This window comes from Anabrus simplex, chromosome 2 (assembly GCF_040414725.1).
Source record: "Anabrus simplex isolate iqAnaSimp1 chromosome 2, ASM4041472v1, whole genome shotgun sequence".
NCBI classification, from domain to species: Eukaryota; Metazoa; Arthropoda; class Insecta; order Orthoptera; family Tettigoniidae; genus Anabrus; species Anabrus simplex.
This window is the reverse complement of record NC_090266.1, coordinates 83,638,900-83,654,106: the sequence shown is the minus strand read 5'-3', so window position 1 is coordinate 83,654,106 and position 15,207 is coordinate 83,638,900. Positions and strand designations below refer to the sequence as shown.

Sequence of the window (15,207 nt, the reverse complement as noted above, 5' to 3'; positions counted from 1 at the left end):
ACCAATCACAAGTAGTTTCATGGTTCTAATACAATCATCCCTTGGTTGTCCCTTACGAGAGGCATGGGATATGTTGGGTGTATTCTTTGTCTGTGCCCCTAACCCACAGGAGGGTAAAATATGTAAAGAATGAAATTTCAGGTCATGATACTTTTTTTTTTGCAGTGTTTCATTTTATTTATTGTTATTCTTATGACTGTGTTAGGCTATTTTCCCCAGTATCTTTAGTCACCTAATGAACTATTCTTATACCAACAATGTGAATTTGTAAATAAAATATATTTAGTCCTTACTTATTATGCTCAAAATAATTAAACATGAGAAGGCAACTTAAACAAAATTGGAAAACTTAGGATTTTTTATAAAGGTTTTCCATTTCTTAAATGTCCAAAGGCATGTGCTTTTGGTAGAACAAACCTTCTGCTTCAAAAAAAGAAAAAGAGGCAAAGACATCAAATACATCTCAAAATATTTATTTAAAACACCCCTGTATTTTCAGGCAAAATGGCTTGGCAATTTATAAATGGGAATCTACAAGAGAGCCTGGCACTAAGGGTTAACTTACCCATGGTATAAACAATATTGCATATTGCTTGGCTCTGTTTCACGGTGGAGTTACAGCATTGTTGCCACTACTTTGTATTAAAAAATCAACCTATGTATAACAATCCAATTTACTTAACAAGTCAAGTTAAACTGTATGTAGAAAGATAGGAACATGAATAAGAATACATAATAGGATAGGTACAATGACAAGTTAGCATTGGGAGCATAGAAAAGGAGACAAGGAAATCACCATTCTTACCGTGTCTTCCACTATAGCAGGCTGCAGCTGAAACTTTCAGACTCCAATGGGTTTCTTTTATGCACCTATACTTTTATGGTAAGTCGTTGCTCCCCATCTGTTTCCTATGCATATATACTTTGCTTTTGTTTTTGATTAAGAGTAACATATTGCACAGAAATATCATACCAGAGGTATACAAATATTTCTAAAGGAATTTCCAAATATTTTTCTCAACTAAGGGGATATCACGCAATGGAAAAAAGCAGTGAGGAAGCAGTTTGATGATGATGCTTGTTGTTTAAAGGGACCTAACGTTGAGGTCATTGGCCCCTAATGGTATGAAATGAGATGAAATGTACTGACAAATGAAAAGTCCAAAAACCTCCATTGAGCAGAATTCTAAACGTGAGGATGAAGAATAAATGGATGGATATGAATTTAAAACAATCAGTGGATCTGAAACGCAGTGCCTCACATTCACAGAAACTGACATAAAACAATAGTATTACTGACCAAGGAACTGCTTCTAAGGCACAATGCTGAATCGATGAAGCTTGCAGTCTAAAGGGGTCCAAAATCCAAGACATCAGCCCCTCATAACAGTACTTATTGTTAGGAAAGTAGAACCATGGTATTTGTCATGGTGCGGTACTAATCAAAAGTAGCGTAGACTCGCGGTATTCCACACATCATGGAACTACTCACAGGTAATGCGCACATGGAATACAGACCTATGGTGTTTCACACATTGCGGCGCCATTTACAAGCAACGCAAACCTATGGAGTTCCTCACATTAGTGCACTAACCACAGGGAATCATACTATCCCATGGTATTCCTCATATAGTGAGTACTAATCATAGGCAAGCCAGAACCATGGTTGCCATTGATGCTTTCACAGCCCGTACTTATAGACATGACGCTGTATAGGCTTTTGGGCTTACGCCGTGTCAAGAAAATAAGGTGAAACTCTTTACGTTTCGCAGAGAACTGTGCCCTGCGTCCTCAGAAGAAATCTCGACTGTCCACGAGATAGGCTTGCTAAACAATGACTCTTTAAAATTTAGACGTTATAATAGAAGTGGAAATGGTACGTTCAGCCGCCACCAGATGGCTCCCAGGACGTGGCAAGAACGCCAGCCTTCGAAGCGGAAGCTGACCGAACCATCAGACTAAGCGGTTCACATAACGTGTGTACGTAAAACATATGAACTTGACAGGTGTATGATATAGACACAAGCCTGGAATGAGACATCTGGCGCCGAGGAATGTACGAATTTGGAAAAAACCGAGACGAAATACCAATAGTGAAAGGACAGGGAAGGGAACTACCTACGTAAATTCTTAATGGGTGGCAACCAGGTATTATTTAATTGATAGCTGGTGTCCCTGTTGAAAGTGTTAGGATTTCTATGTATTTCCACAGCTTCCCGTATAATCCTGGACCTGTAGTGTCTAGTGTGGTTAAGAGCTCAAGCATCTTGGAACATGACATCATAACCTGACAACAGAGCATGCTCAGCTATTGCCGATTTGTCTGGTTGGTTGAGACGAATATTACGTTCATGTTCTTTGATACGGGTACCAACAGACCGGCATGTTTGGCCGATGTATACCTTACCACAAGTACAGGGAATTTCGTATACCCCAGGATGTAAAATTGGGGACAATTTGTCCTTGGTTTTACTCAGACTGTAAACAATTTTAGTGGCGGTGCCAAACACAGTTTTTATGTTGTGTTTGCTGAGGACCTCGGCAATTCGATCTGTGGTGGTGTGAACGTAAGGCAAGTAGGCAGTTCCCTTCACTTCTTCCTGCAGATGGTTTTCTGTGGTTTTTCCATTTTCACACCAAGCAAATGCTGGGGCTGAACCTTAATTAAGGTCACGGCTGCTTCCTTCCCACTCCCAGCCCTTCCCTGTCCCATTGTCGCCATGAGACCTATCTGTGTCGGTGCGACGTAAAGCAACTAGCAAAAAAAAAAAAAAAAAAAAAGTCTTCCTTCTGTGAGCCTTGCTTGGTCGTTTCTCTGGGATGCAGGGCTCCATGAATCTCCAAATTGCCGTAACCATTACCCTTGAACGCGACTTTGAGTGTGTCCATCTCCACCTGGATATGTGATGGCTCACAAATTCGTCTCACCCTCTTGGCGGGTGTCGTGAGGATGCCTTGTTTTTGTGCTGGATGGTGGTGAGAATCTGCATGAAGATAGCGATTTGTGTGGGTAGGCTTATGATAGACGGTATGTCCTAAGGATGACATAGATGTTGATTCCCACAGGGAATCTGAAATATTTGTTCCGAATGTGTAAATTTATAATACCAATATAAATGGTCCGTTATTGGACATTATAAATTTTCCAGCTAACTCATTCCTGTTTGCCAGCGTTTCGCCCCCGTGTGCTAGGCTGGGCTCATCACTTGGTACCTAGCACACCTACCAATACGCTGGCTAGTGCATACCGTGGAGGCCACTGCGTAGGCTAACTGGAGCCACCGGCAGTGCCAATGCACTAAGAGACTTTGTCTCATTATCAAAAATTGATGCCTGCTTGGCCATCAGATGACATAGATGTTGATTCCCACAGGGAATCTGAAATATTTGTTCCGAATGAGTAAATTTATAATACCAATATAAATGGTCCGTTATTGGATATAATAAATTTTCCAGCTAACTCATTCCTGTTTGCCAGCGTTTCGCCCCCGTGTGCTAGGCTGGGCTTATCAGTTGGTACCTAGCACACCTACCAATACGCTGGCTAGTGCATACCGTGGAGGCCACTATGTCATCTGATGGCCAAGCAGGCATCAGAATCATCTCTAGGTTCCTTCAGAGCTCTCCTTTCGCCTATTGTTAAATTGGGCACAGGTACAACAGCGGACCTTATGAGTCTCACACATTTCTGTCTTAACTCCTCAGCCTCATCTGTAGGTAGTTTGTGGATGGCTGCCTCAACGGTAGTAATTAACTCCTCAGTGGGAATTTTAGAGGGAGCCACAGCGAAATTAAGACCCCTAACTACAACTGCCGCTTGCTTCTCATCTAAGGATTTCTTGGAAAGATTGAATGACAGTTTTACTAGCATCCAGGTTTGTGCGAGACACCGCCTGTTTTTGAGCTAGACGGAGTAATTTTGATTTCTGTCTGAATGACACCTGGTTGAATTTTCATTCAGCTGGTATAGCACTAATGCGACCGAAAGTCAACCACAATTCCCGCGAGAGAGTGTTGCTTAACAGCAGGTGTAAATAAAACAACTCTCGGGAGACTGAATCCAGTTCCCGATGAGTGTTATGCACTCTCTCGATCACAAGAGCCTTGCTAGCGCGTTGATATATATGTGCTTCAGCTTCACACAGTTGCGAATGATGTTATGGTCTCTGCATCTCAGTAGAAAGCACAAAGAAGAAAGAAGAATAGACTTTTTTTCTCCTTAATTTGCTGAATTTTGAAGCCTTCTTAAAAGTATCCTCCCCATAGAGGTTTTTAATGTTGCCATTGATGCTTTCACGGCCCGTACTTATAGACATGATGCTGTATAGGCTTTTGGGCTTATGCTGTGCCAAGAAAATAAGGTGAAATTCTTTACGTTTCACAGGGAACTGTGCCCTGCGTCCTCAGAAGAAATATCGACTGTCCACGAGAAAGGCTCTCCTAAACAATGACTCTTTAAAATTTAGACGTTATAATAGAAGTGGAAATGATACATTCAGTCGCCACCAGATGACGTGGTGCTCTTGCCACGTCCTGGGAGTCATTGTTTAGGAAGCCTTTCTCGTGGACAGTCGAGATTTCTTCTGAGGACACAGGGCACAGTTCCCTTTAAAATGTAAAGAATTTCACCTTATTTTCTTGACAACGCATAAGCCCAAAAGCTTATACAGCATCATGCCTACCAGAACCACGATGTCGCTCATATAGTGGTACTAATCACAGGTACTGTAAAAGCCGACAGTGCACTCTAAGTGGGGGGCTGACTGCACGGTGCTCCTGTGTGCTACTAATCACAAACCTATTTGGTACCTAACATAGTGGTACTACGCGTAAGTAAAAGCGTCCTATGGTATTCCCTGCGTGGTGGTAATAATCAAGAGTAGTTTCATGGTTCTAATACAATCACCACTTGGTCACCCCTTTTAGTTGCCTCTTACGACAGGCAGGGGATAGCATGAGTGTATCCTTCGTCCGCGTCCCCCACCCATAGGGGGTAGAAAGCAGTTTAATGAACCACTGGTCTACTACAAGTTACTAGAGGTGAACTGTGGACTATATGTTCTTAAAGAAATTATATAAAGCCATGGTGCCAATAATATATCTACTGTACAAAATCTATTCTTGCAACAGGCATACATAAAAGAGTCTTTTCCGAGAGACTGAAGGACATGACTAATGACAAAAAGTGAACTCTCATTTGCTCTTCTTAAGAACGGTTCCTCTCCCCAAGACACTTTGAAATAAGGAAATGTCCAAAGACAGTTTCTGTACGTGTGTGTCAACAAGCTCCTCCAACCACCAACAGGTATTTCTTACACTGATCACCAGCGCATTACAAACCTTCCAGTTTTTAATATATATTGATCTAGTTACCCAAGCAGTACAATAAAGTCATTACCAAAGTAACCCTGGTTATTATGCTCATACTGTCTAATATAGGCACTCTAAATGTTTCTTGTAGGAAAGAAGACATAAATAAAAGCAAACATGTGGTTTTATGCAACCGAATATCATGATGATATCCACAGGATCATGTACAGTCTAAAATAAAATCCAAACCAATGTGATATGACTTTTCATTTTAAGAATACCAGATGCAATGGTCACAATTGAAGAAAGCAACATGAAATAAATATAAACTTAAATGTACTTGCTATAAATATAACTAAAGAAACTCATTTTCTGGAAAGAGTGTCATATTTATTTATTTATTTGTTTATTTATTTGTTAATTATAGGTGTACTTCTGTCAGATTTTGTTCTTTAACAAACCAAATGATGTGACTCAATTATCCCAAATCTCAGCTATCAGTGTGGCTTTATTTGTTTCAGTAAAATTCTGTACCTCTGACTTCAAAATCATTAAAATCCAAGCCCAACCACTATCTAGGAAGATCATAACATTGATTACCTTTTCCAATTAGTTCCATTAGCCTTGTAAGTCATCTTTCCTCTTTCATCCACAACACTATGTCCTATTATCTAAGCTTACTTACTTTATGAACTTCATCTAACATATTCATCTGATTCTGTATCTATTTCTTCAATATAAATGGACTGATGACACTATCAATATAGTGCGAAGGAACACTCATTAAAATTTTCCATCAGAAGATCATAATTATTTTGATGTATTCCCAAAATTAATTTATCAGTAAATAAACTGCTCAGGGATACCTGAAAACATTCATTTTTATGTCTCACATAGAAGAATCAGGACTAACAAACATTTGCAATAAACTGACAGTGCTAATTATTCATTCCAAAGATCAAGAGATCGAATGATAAAGGTTTCAAAGAATTTAGATAATATTTATTACAGTAAAATTCCCCATCTAAACACAAAGTGAAATAAATTACTAATGTCACGTGAAGGGCAGCAAGAAACTCTATTGTATGATTTTTCTATATAAATTTATACACACATGTATATTTATTTAAATTACATGTCAGTCATAAAAGGGTACATCATGAAAGTAAATGCTAACTAAGGGTTGTACATTCTCCTTAGAGGGCCAGCACAATAATGATAAAAAGTTAAATGAAACATCTAGAATAACAGTTAAATCTCAAGTCTTCTAAACACCAATGAATCGAGAGCAGTCTCTGTTACCTACCATATGGTCTGTTCCAAAAGAAACGTAATTCTGGCAACAGTTATATCCGTTGTTTCATGTACATACAGCTTAAAATTGAAGTGAAATTAATATATTAACTCTGGTAGTAAAATACATTTTCTGTGCTAATCTCCAAAATCAGAATCATTCAATTCCTATCACTATTTGGATAATTCCAGGAACAATACCGTAATATAAAGTAGGTTCAATTTTAACGTAGGCATTCTGCTGTAAGGGTTGCACAAATTAAACTGAGACTGAAGTAAGAGTGTTGTTATTCGAAGGAAGGGAACGTGTGCATACGTTCGTGGATGGCTACCTTTGTTGGGGAGAAATCTAGTACATTGGAAAGCATTAGTGTACTGTTTGAACATCAGGAAACAATATGACAAAGAATTTCTCCAGAACTGCCTAGCAACTGTTATTCAGTTTATGGTGGCAGATGTTAGCAGAGACGATATTTACCCTCAAATGAAGGATGTGTATGGAAATGAGTTATCACGTTGTACAGTCTTCAAATGGTATTCGGAATTTTATCATGGATTAGTAAGGATGTGCCAAAACCATATCGGGCACAGTGGGAAGTCCAGTGAGGAAAAAGAAAAAATCAAGGGATGCTGGTTCGCAAGCAATGGAGATTCTGAGACACCATTGAGGAATGGTTCCGGAGCCAACCACAGACGATCGCTCGGGGTAACCTTTATCAAGTATACTACTTAAACATTGAATCAGACATATGTCACCCATACATAACTCTTCACTTCCTGTATATTCACATATTCCAAACAAGCCATTACAGAAACCAACAAAATTCTCATTTTCATTTGGACTACCTTTATATCATTTCCAAGGAAGAAAAATGAATACCATTTTTGTAGTTGTGATACAATAATAAATTGAAACCATGAATAAATGTGAAAACACAACAGTAGTAAAACAAGACTACATACTTCGAGAACAGCAACCTCTTCCATCATCTGCTGCTTTAACCTTTCCAACTCCCGGAGGTGCAACACTTCTTCATACCCAGTCTCTCTGGTTTCAACAGACTGTTGTCCTGGTTGCGACACTTCCACCTAATAACAGTGAAGCTACTTATGAGCCAAAGTATACCTTAAAACTGAAGAAATAAAAAAGTAATTCACTTAAATATAAAATCTACGACAAGAATAATTTGAAACACAAACAGTAACACAGTTGTTATTTATAGAACAATAATTACAAATATAAGGTCTTCATACTCTCACAAGGTGAGAAGAAAATTATTTAATAGCAGGAAACTAGGCTTCAAGTCTATTACATGAGTGTGTAAACAAGCTGAGAAGCTAAGGTATATTTATTTAAGCTGCTAGTACGATGTATAAGAAAGAAGATATGCTAAAACAGCTCCTAAATACCCTAATAAGTATACCATCAACAACTTCAGTAGTTATTGAGCAATTTCAGTTTCTCCCAAATAGTATATGGTAAAACTCGAATAAATCATGATATAACAACGAATAGCTTATTTTGGATAAAATAACATTCTATGAATATCAAGAAGGTAAATCAACTCTTGAAGCAACAGAATTTCTTAAATAGCATGTAATTTCAGCTTCAGGAAATAAGACTTGCTCAGGTGAGGCTTTGTGATTTTTAGCAAAGATTTTGATACTCTCCCCCATTCAGTATTAATTGCAAACATGAATTATTTTGGTCACTTATAAAAATCTTACTTTGTAACTTGGTGTGTTATTCCACCAAATCAATACATATATTTTATATGAATAGGACTAGTTTCAACCCTGACTGTCATCTTCAGCTATTCAATTAAGCAAGTTGAACTAAAATAAGGACATAATCATTAAATATAGATAATGGGGTTTGTAAACCCTGAGCTAAAAGTATAAATACTGTACCTGTCCAAGGCTTCAGTGCATAAATAAATTATCGTGGCTCATAAGTATAACATCAGAATGGAGCACCTCCGATGAGCTTCGAACTCAGCCCGGTTATCGAAGCCTCACCTTCCCCTACTAGAATGATTCGCTCGCTGAGTCGGTATTGCATTATCGGGCTGACTGGACCATCCGATGGGGCGTTGATCTTCTAATAATTTTATAGCAGGGGAATATTAATTATGAGAGGAATATTAACTCATTACCAATGAGAAGGAACACAATATCTTGTATAACAATTTTACTATACTAGTGAAACACATATTATTAACATGGATATGCCATACAACGCACTTTACATATGATACTTAAGGTGATCTTGACGTTTAAATGTTCGGTAGTCTTTCTCTACACTTCATTAGACGTTCAATTATTCAAACTTAAGAGGCGTTCCCTCTTGAACTATTTACATTATTTCAGGCTTAGAGAGGCGCTTCCTCTCGAATTATTTCACTCTACACTTTCACTTCTCACTTTACACATATATTTAATCAGTATGGCCATGCCCTGCTGTAATTCTGTTTACCTGCCGAGAATTAATACATTCAAATTATATCAAGCTACGATATAAGTCTGCTAACATTGGATGAACTGAGATAAGCATATGTTTACTATGTACACTCCCAATCCTTTGAAAGTCGTATTACAACACTTCCCTACGTGAAACATTGCCGAATAGGCAATATTATAAACACGCTCATTTCATTAGGATTTCCATCAATACACATATCAGGACATTATTTACACAACGTTGCTACCTGTGGACAAGCATAGAGCGACTCGAATACCAGACATCATAGACAGAGTATCATATCACTTCCTGCAAGAAATGGACAAGAACAAATACATTTCACATACACACACGATGAATCACAGATGGCACAAGCCACCCGCTGTTGGTAACAGTGAGCATAAACTTTCACCGTCTCCTGGAATGAACTCAGGATCTTCTGAGACAGGGTATACCTAACCTGGAATACCCTGCACGCTGTAAATAATTAAGGAAATAAATTGGAGGGATCCTTCTTTTAATGCACATTTGGAATCTATGCGACGTTGGCACTATTCAAATTAACACACGTAATCACCGTGCCGAGAGGAAAGAAACCAGCCACTTGTATTTGTTCCCTTTTACTGAAGAAAACACTTTTACTTCCCCTTTTAAAGGGGCTCATAAATCTCCCAGCTGTGTCGCCCACGATCCACTTCCAACATCGGCCACAGGGCCCTCTCATACAATTGTTTCACGGCAAATTATCTTGCTTCTTTTCTTTCTGGCCACAATGGCATCACATTAAACATCGGCTCTATGTCCGGCCGTAATCAACATATTCACAGCGCGGTATCCGCTCCGCGCATCTTAATAACAAACTCCAAGGGAACTTCACATTCTTACTTCACAATACCAATTAAGGCTACAACCTGCCTAGCCGCCCTGTTCTTCCTCTCAATACCTCGAATACAATGCTACTTATTGATGAACTCCTGCCACACGGGTCCAAATTACCCCACGCACTTGCGAGCTAAATAATTCGACGTAATATACCCCACTGTCTCGATCTGTTGTTTCAAGTGCCTTAATTACTAATTAGGAGGAATTTCTACCAGGTGAAGTGCACCAAAAAAAGTGAATTACTGAAAAATCTTGATGACTCATATATACTATGGAAAGATGATAACTGGAGTCATTTTTACAGAATATTTAAGCCCTCTTTACTTGACAGCGCTTCACACTTAATTAATCTAAGGTCCTTATAATTACGTCATGCATTACCAAACCCCTATATTAGTGGAAGAAATATATGGTTATTCCCAAACCATGACGACTGTATTTCATTAAAAAAAAAAAAAAAAGAAATTATTATTATCACTCTGAAATAGCATATTGGCGATCTACATTATATCTGCATGCAAATTTACTTTATATTTACAATAGGAAACGACTTTCAAAGCTACTTAATATTTTGGAAATGTACTCAGCCTTTCAGGATACCACGAACACAGCTTTACAGGAGGGCACACCATGAATTTACTCGGAATCCACAACGTCTTCAGCGATATGAAGTTCTCTGGTGACCAACTGGCAAGTCACGAACATGATGACGACGTTCCAGATGTTCTCTGCTACCAGGCAAAATTTCGGCATACAGCTAGATGTCTCGTTCTCTCTGCTACACAGGCAAATTCTGGCATACAGTTGGATGTCCCGTTCACTCCGACGCTCTTGTAGACTCCTTATGTAAATGAGGGGAAATTATCTCATGTGAATGCGTTAGTTTGTTACACATCACAATTTCAATACATGGTTGGATCTGCTCAATGGCATAAGCATTCCAACCCAATGCTGGTATTGTCTCTGAAGCCCGACAATGTTCCCTTCTCACCTACCTATCCTTTTTATAGACAGCAGACAGCTATTCTAGGCCATGAATACCCACTGATTCACCTAAAACTGTCACTGGTTAGGCCACTACTGGGTGAAAACTCTCGTGTCACCGACAGTACTTCAGGCATATTCTATTTCACTTAGTCATGCGTAAGTCAAGCTCTCTACTGCGTTAGGGATTTATATAACGTGACACTGCCCTTAATTATGCTGACAATGAGCCGTTCACTTACTTTCTTTATATTTCTCATTTATATCGAGTACACACACTCCACGCACTTAGTTAGATACGTGCCCATTTATGTTAATTGAGCCGTCTCAGTTTAGGCATAGGCTATATGAGACTCGATGCACGACCCCTTCTACACACGGACAGCGGTCATTACGGTTTCGTACCGTTCCAACTATATTAATTAGCGGCACACTGAACGCGCAAACATCTTGCTCAGATATATTCACAAACTTGAATAAATCACTGCATTACACTGCTCAAATTACAGGATGATCCCTTCATAAACGACTCACACACAATTCACGACGAACTACTACCGAACAGGCGTTGCACTGAAAATGAACTGGTAGTGTCTGCCTCTCAGCTTCTTCCTATATAGGCGAGATGCTCGGATGCTGAGAGTGGGGGAAAAATGCAACCCCTTCTGAAAATGTGCTCCGGTAATATGCAACGTAGAGTGACAAACAGGATATCAAATTGTAGTTCTTGTATTCCCATTTTCACTGAATGAATGTTATTGAAATAGCTTCGTAGATTCTCAAGCAATCTTAAAAGCGTCCCTTTGCCTCTGTCGGTAAGTGATGACGAGCACTAGGGGAATCCTCGAGTTAGTTGCCGCGGTTGGGTCTCAACATCTGGTAACCATTAAAACGAGCTCTTGTTACGGCGAAGTTACCATTCTTTCAATTATGTAGAGCACTTTTCGGTCTCATAATGACACGTAAAATTCCCTGATTCGGATGAATGTTTACACGTGATTATCCGTTGAATATCTTGCGATTTATAAAAATTAACAGGGAAAAAACAATTGAACTCGATGAGTTGGCAGTGGTGAATGAATGAGGGAAATAGGGTATAATGGTTTTTTCTCACGTTGGATATCCTCCATGAGCTCAGCCAGTGACCCAGATTCTCTGTCACGTGATAACGCGTCTCTTTTCGTCTCGCTCGCGGTTGGAGTGAGAAAACTTCGAGTACAAGCGCTCTTGCACCGCCTTGCTGTTAATTACCAGCAACTAGAGTTGGGTAGCGCGACTCTGGATACTGCAAATCGAGTCCCAGAGCGGGTGGAAAAATTCTAACTTGGGCAGTTTTTATCGCGGAATGACGCGGAAAACAGCATATTTCATCTCCTGGGTATCATGACATACCATAGGTGACATTGTGAACGGTCACAATACATTGTAAAACACTTTAGTCCACATTAAAATACTTCAATTGTTACTTGACACTAGTCTCCTCAAACAACAAGAATAGACTAATTTTAAAAACTTGATGGGGACGTTCCAACTGTGTACTGTATACAGGATGCATTATACAAACTAACAATGTTTTAAAATATTCAAAACATTGATTGATATCGATTAGTAAACATTTTTCCTATTCATTTTCTTTTTAGATATCCCCATTTAACACCCATAAGGACGGATGCAAACTCACTTTAAGAATATCGGGATATCCTTAAAATATTCCATCTTTGATGACTGATAATTTTGACTATGTAGTTTTATAAACTACATACATCAGATTCATACTATGGATCATCAATAGACAGTTACCGTATTTACTCATGCATTAGACCCCCTTGGCTTTTCCAGACAAAGAAAATGAAAAAATAAATCTCACACAGAAGACCCCCCCCCCCAACGTAATTCATCGGAGATGAACAACGATTCCGCTTTTAAATGGGTACAAGCCTTACTGCAGCTCTTTTGACATCACATAAATTTGTGAAGTTTCGTCCGTACGACCCACGAAATGAAAACACGCACCGAAGTCATGTGGTATATCAATGTTCCGTAATTAAGAAATGTCCGCCTCGGTAGTGTAAGCCTACTGCAGCTCTCATGACAATGCACAAATAGGTAAAAATTTTGTGTCTGACCCCCGCACTGCAAGCGTGCATCAGTCATGTATATATGTCTGTGTTTTGTAGTTAAGAATGTCCGCCAGCGTAATGGTTAGCACAATACGCTGCCATTCTCAGGAGCCCAAGTTTGATTCCCAGTACCATATTGCCAGAGATTTACAATAGGCAGGAATGTTGATATGCGGTAATGAAATGGTGTACGGCCTTTAGTGCCGGGATGTGCCCGAAGACTTCGGCTCGCCAGGTGCAGGACTTTAGAATTGATGCCCGTAAGTGACCTGCGTGTCGTGATGAGGATGAAATGATGTTGACTTCTAGTACAATTATGGTTAAAATTTTCAACCCTGCCTGGAATCGAACCCGGAACCCCTGTGACCAAAGGTCAGCATGCTAACCATTTAGCCATGGAGCCGGATTGATCTGCGGTAAAAAAGGTACAAGCAATTCTCTTCCACTGGAGGCCTGTCTAAAAAGAGCTGCACCACCTCGGAATGTGGAAACAAGTTTACTCCAGTTAAGCAATATTCACAGTTGTTGCTATTAATATAGCAGATGAGATCATTAACAAAGTGATCGTTTAATATCTTGTAACTCGGGCCAATAGGGATAGTTTTCTTTCGAGAGAAGTAGGTTTAAAACGTGATTAAAACAATCCAGTCATAACGATTGTTTTACTCGCCAACGTACCTCACAAATAATAATAATAATAATAATTATTATTATTATTTTACGTCCCCACTTAATGATTTTCGGAGATGCTAAACAAAACACACTATGCGTTAATAAAAAAATGGAGACAACGATTGTAAGAAATTAAACATTATGATAATAAAACGCATCATTGCCCTACCTGTAGATATCCATAAAAGCGGCAAACTTTCCTGTTATTTAGAAACATCTGGCATTATGCGGGCACTTGAAATATACTTACTAATAAGGGTTTGACTTTCAACAGCAGCAGTTACCCAAAGAACACTTCTAGTCACTATGTATTACATTCGGAAGTACAACACTCAACATACGCTAGTTATCAGCTGGTCATTTGGCACACTTTTTACAGCACGGCTTTATTCAGATGGAGTGGCTTTTGCTACGCATAAACCACTAGGGAATAGATTCTCACATTTTGGACTCTCTAGTCAGGAAGGAAACTATTTTTGAAAGTTTCAAAAAAAGATGGAAACTCGAATGCTCTCGATTCATGGCTGTCAAGATGGCAGTGAAGATGACGTCATTTGGAATGACGACATGCAGGTAGCAGAAAAGTTGGCGGCAAAAGACGATAATTCAAATGAAAGCAGCGATTAGGTTTACTCAGATTAACTGTGTGGTAGAACTACTGCTCAACTGACAGAGACAAATGACTTGTGATTAAGTTGTTTTGTATCAATATTTCATAGTATGATAATATGATACCCTTATTCCTTTTCTGTACGGGGTCGAGTATGAAGCGAGACGTATCTTCGTAGCGAGTTTTGATGACTGTATGCCCTTCCTGACGTCAGGCTAATCAGAGGAATTAATGAGATGAAATGAATGACATGATATGAGTAACTAAAACTGACTATATTTACTTTATATGTAGGCCTAAAAGTCATGTTCAGCATTTATTGTCTTTTTACATTTAGAAATATTGCCTTCCAACAAATATAGCCAATAAAACTCAAATACATTCATAAGTTTGTTAAACAATAGTGTAGAATGTTTACATGTATAATTTATAGCTCTTTATAGCCTTTATAGCATGTGTTCACTGCATGAAATTTGACTATCACATATTAGGCCCCCCTTTACTATTTTTGGTTGTTAAAGTGGAAAAAAGGGGGTCTTAAACGCGAGTAAATACAGTATATACATGTTACTCTCACAGGACTCAATTTGTTCCAGATCAACTAATTTCTTCACGGCAAAATTTAAACTAATCCGTTCGTCCGTCCGTCCACCCAACCACCCATGCTCATAATGAACTACAAAGAGAGTTACTGTGTAAGGGTCAGTGCAGACTTACACACTGAACCAGTCTAGCACTGAAATTTAAAAATACAGTAGAATCCCGTTTCAACGTGCCCGCTTTTAAGGAATTCCACTTTTAACGAAGATTTTCGTAAGACCCAGCCAAATCTAACAAATCCCGATATAAGGAAAAGTCAGCTTTTTAAGGAATAT

General features: G+C 38.9%; 1 protein-coding gene across 3 annotated transcripts in view; it reads right to left on the bottom strand.

The window, feature by feature from the left end:
* Nucleotides 1–15,207, bottom strand: part of LOC136864910 (transforming acidic coiled-coil-containing protein 3) — a 232,925-nt gene that overhangs the window by 116,378 nt on the left and 101,340 nt on the right. For all 3 annotated transcript variants that reach the window (XM_068226474.1, XM_068226473.1, XM_067142318.2), the window contains exon 4: nt 7,567–7,692. In XM_068226474.1, coding sequence (XP_068082575.1) covers nt 7,567–7,692 — 126 coding nt within the window. The remainder of the gene's footprint in view (nt 1–7,566; nt 7,693–15,207) is intronic.